The 8,122-nt window shown below is 39.9% G+C and overlaps 1 protein-coding gene across 1 annotated transcript; it reads right to left on the bottom strand.

Annotated features, from left to right (window-relative positions):
• Nucleotides 1–241: 241 nt before the first annotated feature.
• Nucleotides 242–7,575, bottom strand: LOC139158507 (uracil nucleotide/cysteinyl leukotriene receptor-like). Its single transcript, XM_070735828.1, has 2 exons — nt 7,522–7,575; nt 242–3,082 (listed from the first exon to the last, which is right to left on the bottom strand). Exon 2 carries the CDS (start codon nt 3,080–3,082, stop codon nt 2,021–2,023), a length of 1,062 nt encoding a protein of 353 aa, XP_070591929.1. The 5' UTR covers nt 7,522–7,575; the 3' UTR covers nt 242–2,020.
• Between the last annotated feature and the right edge of the window lie 547 nt (nt 7,576–8,122).

Raw genomic sequence — 8,122 nt, forward strand, 5'->3', positions numbered from 1 at the left:
GATTTTGCAGTATCCTTCTCCTGCCATGCCCCCCCCCCCCAAGGCATACCCACAGAACTGGTAGTAAAAAAAAATTGAATCCCATCACTGGATTATTTGTATATCATCACACTTTATCCATATAAATCACATTGTATCCATATAAATCATATTATTATAGCCATATAAATCATATTATAGCCATATAAATCACATTATAGCCATATAAATCATATTATAGCCATATAGAAACATAGAAACATAGAAGTCTGACGGCAGAAAAAGACCTCCTGGTCCATCTAGTCTGCCCTTATACTATTTTCTGTATTTTATCTTAGGATGGATATATGTTTATCCCAGGCATGTTTAAATTCAGTTACTGTGGATTTATCTACAACGTCTGCTGGAAGTTTGTTCCAAGGATCTACTACTCTTTCAGTAAAATAATATTTTCTCATGTTGCTTTTGATCTTTCCCCCAACTAACTTCAGATTGTGTCCCCTTGTTCTTGTGTTCACTTTCCTTTTAAAAACACTTCCCTCCTGGACCTTGTTTAACCCTTTAATATATTTAAATGTTTTGATCATGTCCCCCCTTTTCCTTCTGTCCTCCAGACTATACAGATTGAGTTCATTAAGTCTTTCCTGATACGTTTTATGCTTAAGACGTTCCACCATTCTTGTAGCCCGTCTTTGGACCCGTTCAATTTTGTCAATATAAATCACATTATAAGAAGTTTGTATTAAAATCCATTTAAACGTCAATGGACAATGCTGTTTATGAAGAGCCTTCTGAGTAGTTGCAAATGGAAATCTTTATATTTTCTCCAGATCTTCTTCCCCAGATGGGTATAGATCAAGATTCTGTAAAAGACCAGGTTCGTACGTATGTCCAGATTTGGCAGTGGTAAGAATGGAATAGACCATGCTATGCCAGTATAACCAGGACCTTAATGGGGCTTTTTAATTAAGTAGTTGAGAGGAATGCATTTTATACCTTGTGTGCTGTTGTAGCTCTTGATGCTTCAATTGTTAGGCTGAGAAATGTATTGGGAGATGGTAACATGTAATACAGTACATTAATCCATATCCTGCAAGATATTTCCAAAGCTGATTTGTACAGATTATTACTTATTTATCTCCTAATCTTCTTGACCTTGAGTCTAAATCTTGTACAATTATATAAATAGAAAGTAACAATCCCAACAATTGCAATGCTTCCAGTCTTGATTAACATGATAAACTTTCCTTGCCTCATATCATTCCTGAACTCTGAGTTTCTCCTTGCCAAGATTTTGTTAACCATAATCTGTTAAATGAATTATAATGGCTGAATCCACACACTACACAAAACTATAAAATCATAGCTTAGAAAGCACAATGCTAACTTGAACAGTACAGTAAGGCCAAACCGAATTATGTTTTGGTTCAGCACAATACAAGAAACCCAATTAGAGTGTCAACAAGCACAATCTTGTGTTGCTTCCCAAACCTTTATTTTCCTGCTGTCATCTGTATTAGACTGAAATAACTAGGCAGCAATTGTGTTCTTGTCAATGGATGGGAGCAAGGTCTGGATTTCTGGTTTATTTTTATTTCCTGTCCTCTAGACCAGCTCCCATTACTTCACCATGGTGGTTCTTGGGCTACAGTTCTTATGTGATCTTGAAAGAATATTCTAATCTAGTCTTCAACCTGATGACCAACCAGCACTGTCCATTTGGGGCACTGTTTGGGACAGTGGGAACTAGGGAATAGGCACTCTGGCGAATACAAGACTGGGAGGTACAGTTTCATTCATTCCTCTATATCTTAACTTAGACAAGACCATAATATAGGCTGGGCTAGGGATGTATCCTGCCAATCCAGGCAAGTATTAAGCCAATATCTCATATATAAAATTTCTCTCTCCCCCTTTCTCTCAGTCTGTCTCTCTGCCAAAGAGTAGCATATAACTTAGGTTACAGTAATATCCAGGGAAAGATTACCATTTTCACCTAGATGTTAGGGAGAAGTCCTAAGACAAAGTTTAAGTTCAGTCTCTAAGAATTATGCTCCTCCTTAGGGCACTCCCCTGTGCTATTAGCAACCTCACTTGCCTCCATAAAATTCCGATTGACTGAGCCACAGCATGTTAGCTTCCAATCGGCGGGTTTTATGTTAAAGTAATATACCAGGGGGTCAAGAGCACTGTTGACACTAGCAAGGGCCATAGCTGCACGTTGGGCTGAACAAGTGAAGTGCAACAACCCTGGAGCTGAAAGGACGCCAATACGGCCCAGGGTGTGTAGCACATGGATGATATGAAAAGGGAGGAAGCAGACGATGAGCAGGCTCGTCACCATCAGGAGGGTTTGAAGGGAATGCCTACGCAATGAAGACGCCTGCATTGTCCCCTGGCCCAGGTTCATAATTCGGTGGGCAATCACAATGGAGCAGGTGATGATGGTAAGGAAGGGCAGGAAGAAACCCAGGGCTGAGGAAGAGAGGACCATGGCTGCCAGACTTCCACTCCAAACATGGGCTGGGAAGTTTTCCATGCAGGCGGTGTTTCCATTGGAGAAGCGGCGAGTCACGGTGCTCTTGGAGAAGAAGACCAGCAGCCCAATCCCTACCAAAGACCAGATAGCCATGGAGAGCAGCACACGATACAGAGGCCATTTGTGATGCAGGTAGAAGATAGGGTGGACGACCGCCACATAACGCTCCAGGCAGATGCAAGCCAGGAAAAGGGTGCAGCTGAACATGTTGGCCAGGAAGAGGGCATTGGTGACCTTGCACAGCCCTTCTCCAAAGGGCCAGTCATTGTGCCTGGCGTGATACACTGCCTGCAGTGGCAGCGACAGGGCAAAGAGAAGGTCAATGATAATCAGGTTGTAGATGAAAATCATGATGGGCGGGGCCCGGGCTCGGTAGGCCCAAGAGCTCCATAAGGCCACGCCGTTTGAGGCCAGGCTCAGGATGCACACCAGGCTGTAAATGATGGGTAGCAGTAAGTGCTGGAATGCTGCTTCAGCCACACACTGCAAATGTGCTGACTTGTTAGGGAGAGAGACTGGCGCTTCCTTCAAAGGGAAGGATGCACCTGTGCCGTTCTTCCACATCTGCAAAACACAAAAATAAGAGTTGCATGTTAGCTTAACCCTGAATGGGAAACCTCTGGGCGTCTTAAGGAACGCCAATCACAGCAGGCCTAATGTGAAGTGGAAACTCTGAGCATCGAGTATTCCCATTGCTTTGCTGGCTGCATGTACCTGCAAGGGCAGAAATATGGGTGGAGGAAGATTGGACGCTCTACATTCTTTAAGGTTTCTTTGCTAAGGGCCTATCTGCTTGGCCTGGTCTGCAAAGATGCCTGCGGGCTGTTTCTGAAGAACGTGAATGCACAGCATCTGTCTGACTTGTTCCCTGATCCACCACAAAAGCCGTCTTGTTCTGTTTTTCTCTCTCCAAAAATGTGTGTTTTTCAACTTCCCCCAGAACATAATTATTGAAAAATCCCACCCAAATATGAATGTTCTACGTTTCCCTCCAAAACAGTTGGAGGTTTGTTTGTTTATTTATTTATTTATTTAATTATTCATTCATTCATTCATTCATTCATTCATTCATTCATTCAATTTTTATGCTGCCTTTCTCCTTAGACTCAGGGCGGCTTACAACATGTTAGCAATAGCACTTTTTAACAGAGCTAGGCTATTGCCCCCACAAACTGGGGTCATCTAAAGCAGTGTTTCCCAACCTTGGCCACTTGAAGATATTTGGACTTCAACTCCCAGAATTCCCCAGCCAGCGGATGCTGGCTGGGGAATTCTGGGAGTTGAAGTCCAGATATCTTCAAGTGGCCAAGGTTGGGAAACACTGATCTAAAGGTTAGTTTCACTTCAGCAGGTTTAACACAACTACAGTGTTCCCTCAGTTTTCGCAGGTTCGAACTTCGCGAAAAGTCTATACCACAGTTTTTCAAAAATATTAATTAAAAAATACTTCACGGGTTTTTTCCCTACACCACGGTTTTTCCCGCCCGATGATGTCATATGTCATCGCCATACTTTCGTCCGCCTTTAATAAATATTTTTTTTAATAAACTTTAATAAATAAACAAGGTGAGTAATAATCTAAATGGTTGCTAAGGGAATGGGAAATTGTAATTTAGGGGTTTAAAATGTTAAGGGATGGCTTGTGATACTGTTCATAGCCAAAAATAGTGTATTTACTTCCGCATCTCTACTTCGCGGAAATTCGACTTTCACGGGCGGTCTCAGAATGCATCCCCTGCGGAAATTGAGGGAACGTTTTATATACAGTATATTCATACACAACACTTCTGCTGCTAGAAATCGGCATCAAAGGAGTCGTTTTCCACTCGCTTCTTTTCCCACCCTCCCGCTTGTGCTCCAGAAAGACCCTCTCCTCTACTGCATTGCTAAGGCAAAATAGGCATCCAGAATGCAATCAGCACTTCTTCAAACCAGTATGGTTTTCTCCTGGCTTTTGCCTTGAATAATAACACTTTGGTGTAGTGCAGTGCTTCTCAATTATTTTCTGTTATGCCCCCCGCCAGGAAGAAGTAAACACTTCGTGCCCCACCACCCAACTTTCGGCCAGGACAATTGTTTGCAATATTTGGCACATTTTCACTGAAAAACTCCAGTTATTGGGGTGTAATGTGTTTAAATGACACCTTAATTTACTTGGCTACATGCTGTCCGCTGCCAACATTTTTAGACACAATAAGCATACTGGTCTTTCCTCATCTCCCACCGTAGTCATAGTGAAGCCAACCGCTTCATACGCTTCGTCATATTTCCTCGTCTTAGCTTTTGGGAGACTTACATTTGTCTCATTATCTCCGTCTCTCTCCTCCTTTCTTTTTATCCCTGTTAAATATTTTTCCTTTTTAAAAATTTTTTTTTTTTATTAAATTGTTTTGAAAAGTATAATCAAAAAAGTATATACATTGGTATATTTGCAATATTTACAATACACAAAGAAAAAAACATACACACCAAAACAAACAAAAAACACCATGGACAATTACAAAATTACAAATAACATTAAAAAAAATATCTCATCAATATCCTCCTGGGAGGAGGAAAGTTACAATCTTGTCGAATATCAAATTATTTTCTGGTGACTAGAAATCATCGGCATTCACTATTGTTATTTTTGGTTATCAATTGTTGTTATTGTTGTTTTTTAACCGCCTTCTGTACACTCTTTGTTAATTAATTTAGTTACATAAAAATTTTGTTTTCACAAAAACAGTTGTATTTGCATCATATCTCATTTTTTTGTCAACAAATACATGTCTTAACGCATTGTTATTATCGTAATTCAATTTAAACTTCTATTTCTCCTCTTAAACCAATCATAAAATGTGTTCCATATTTTATAATAATCGGAGTCTTCTTTGTTTTTTAATTTTAAAGTTAAAGCATCAAGTTCTGCACAATCTAGAATTTTTTTAAGTATTAACGAATCTTCCGGAGGATTAGGCTGTTTCCAGCATTGGGCTATTGCCATTCTAGTTGCAATCAGTGTATGTATCAGCAGGTAATATTTATTTTTGTCTAATTTTTGATTTATTATTCCTAGCAGGAACGCTTCAGGTCTTCTGTTTATTTTAATTTGAAATATATCTGTTAGCCAATCTTGTATTTTAATCCAAAATTTCTTTATTTTTGGGCAGGTCCACCAAATGTGACAGTAGGTCCCCATGTGTTCCTTGCATCTCCAACAATATGGATTTATCCCTTTGTACATTTGTGCAAGTCTTGCTGGCGGGAGGTGCCATCTATAGTACTATAGTGTTAAATATTTTTCCATGGTGTCTCTTAAGGGTTTGTTTTATGCACTTCCCATCTCCTGCTCTCTTGCTGTGTGCTATTGTTCAGTGCAAGAAACCCTACTCCCTGCATTAAAAAAAAAAGCATCTTCCCCGTGGTCACGCACCCCCCTGGCATTGCTCCATGCCCCCCATGGGGGCGCCCCATTTGAGAAGCACTGGTATGGTGGAACATTTAATGTTTTCTTTCCATCATCAACTGAAGGAAGCAATTCATATCCAACCATTCAGCTATTCATCCTTTCCGACCCCCAGGTAGGGACATGGCCAATAAACGGTTTCAGTTCTGGCACAGAACTTACTAAACTTGGCAACATCCCAAATCTTGAATTCTGAGGAAGAGCCGTTCTTGATGGCAGGATTCTGGGAATTGAACTTTTTCTATCTGGAAGACGCTCAGGTTGACGTGATACTTCCCAGTCCCTCCTCCTCCCTTTAAAATCTCCGTCAATAGGCACAAAATCGTACTTTCAATCCAGGAAGGAAGGATATGCAGACTCCCTAGAAAAAGGACGTATTTTCCATACGTGACGCGTATTCTCCTTGATTGACATGATTCTAAGAAAACAGCCTCTCTCAAGGATTCGTAATAGTTGAGAGAAATATTTTATTTAGATGGTTTTGTTAGAGACTAAAGCAAACTTCGGAACTGGGGGTGGGGGGAGCATCTGTTTCATTTGGTCCCACTGCCAGCTTCCCTGCCCCCCAAGTAGTTTTGACAACTCATTTCCTCTCTGCTTTCCACACTTCCAGCTGAAGCTTCCCATGCCCCTAACTTCTGTCATGAAAGGAAGCACTCACCATGCCCAAGAGAAATTAGTTGGCTGAGAGAGATTGCAACATTTCTTACTCAAAGATGAATATCAGTCTAACATTTTTTTTTTTAAAAAAAAGAAAAATTCTTACATACGCTGCATTTTTCATTAAGCTGAACCATGCTAAAATTCCATTTGCAAATGAAAGGCGGAGCATTCTGTAACTAATATAGGAATGGCTCAGAAAGCAGGAGCGGGTTGCGGTATTCCTTCCCACATGAATTGGCATATAATTTTCTTTTTTATCTGCCTTTCCAACATCTCTAACGATTTGTTTAAGAAGACATGCCGTTGTATTAAGAACGGTACCAATTTTAGACACTGCTTTGCTTGCATTATCTAAAATATTTTTTTTCAGAATTTTTCTTTTTCTAATGGCTATTTCACTTAACTCAGGGAGGCATTTAGAAACTGCATTCTACAGAGTAAAATGTCCACAAACAATGAGAACCCTGAAATTTTATTTTATTACTTTGTTTTGCAATTCAATACAGGACTCTTTGAAATTTGTATGCATTTCTACCTTGCTATTTTTTTTATTATTCCAGTAAGAAATATATCTAGTAGATTGGAAGAACTTAATGATGGAGTTAAAGGAAATGACATTGTCATTAAAACTTTATTATCCCAATTCCAGACCAAGAGCAATTCAGGAATAATCATCAGTTGTAAATATGTCCCATTTTTAGGAGAACAAAACAGATCTTATCCAAATTTATTTTAGGAAGTAAGCTGTGTTCACATTTTACCCGCAAAGCACAATAGTCTGAGGCTGTTAAATGCATTAAATTGAAAGGCATCAAAATAATGTGAAAGACAGATAAAAAGAAATGTATATTCCCAACTACGGCATTCTTGCTGCTATCTACAGTATCCATACCTTGGGTGAGTTGGTGATCTAGAAGATGCCTGCTTCTTTGCTGGCTCAAAGAACTTCAACAAGATGAAAATGAGTGGGAATTATTCTGAAACAACATAATAGGCCCCTTATCACCCTGTCCTGGCTTCCTGTTTCAAGGCTAGGCTGGTGTAGTTTTTAAAGAACACTTGTGGCATTTACCACTGCTGAGACCTCAGGGCTACAAGATTCATTGTAGTCAGTGGAAATAATTTCTGTCCCTCTAAAAATGACATTTCTTCAAGTGTGTCATATCTACTTTGGGGGAAACTGCAGCATAATAGAAATTTGCTTCTTGATTTATATTTTTGACCAATGGCAATTGCATCCTGACTTTCCTTGATGATCCCAAAGGACATAGTCCCTCCACAACAATCCTGTAGTTTGGGCTGAGTGAAAATGAATAGCCAGTGGCCTAGTGCACTGCTATGGTTGAGAAAATAGATCTCTTTAATTGTGGCACCACACATTTCCTTTCTGGTTTTACGCTTGAAGTTGTGTTGAGCTCATGAAACATTTCATATTTCTTGTTCTTCCGGTGGAAAATGTTTAGAAAATCCCACTGTTGCCATCCTGAGGTCCT

This window comes from Erythrolamprus reginae, chromosome 2, assembly GCF_031021105.1.
Source record: "Erythrolamprus reginae isolate rEryReg1 chromosome 2, rEryReg1.hap1, whole genome shotgun sequence".
NCBI classification, from domain to species: Eukaryota; Metazoa; Chordata; class Lepidosauria; order Squamata; family Dipsadidae; genus Erythrolamprus; species Erythrolamprus reginae.

What these genes read in the sequence shown, in the direction of transcription:
- LOC139158507 (XM_070735828.1), bottom strand. Translation starts at nt 3,082, where the DNA reads ATGTGGAAGAACGGCACAGGTGCATCCTTCCCTTTGAAGGAAGCGCCA.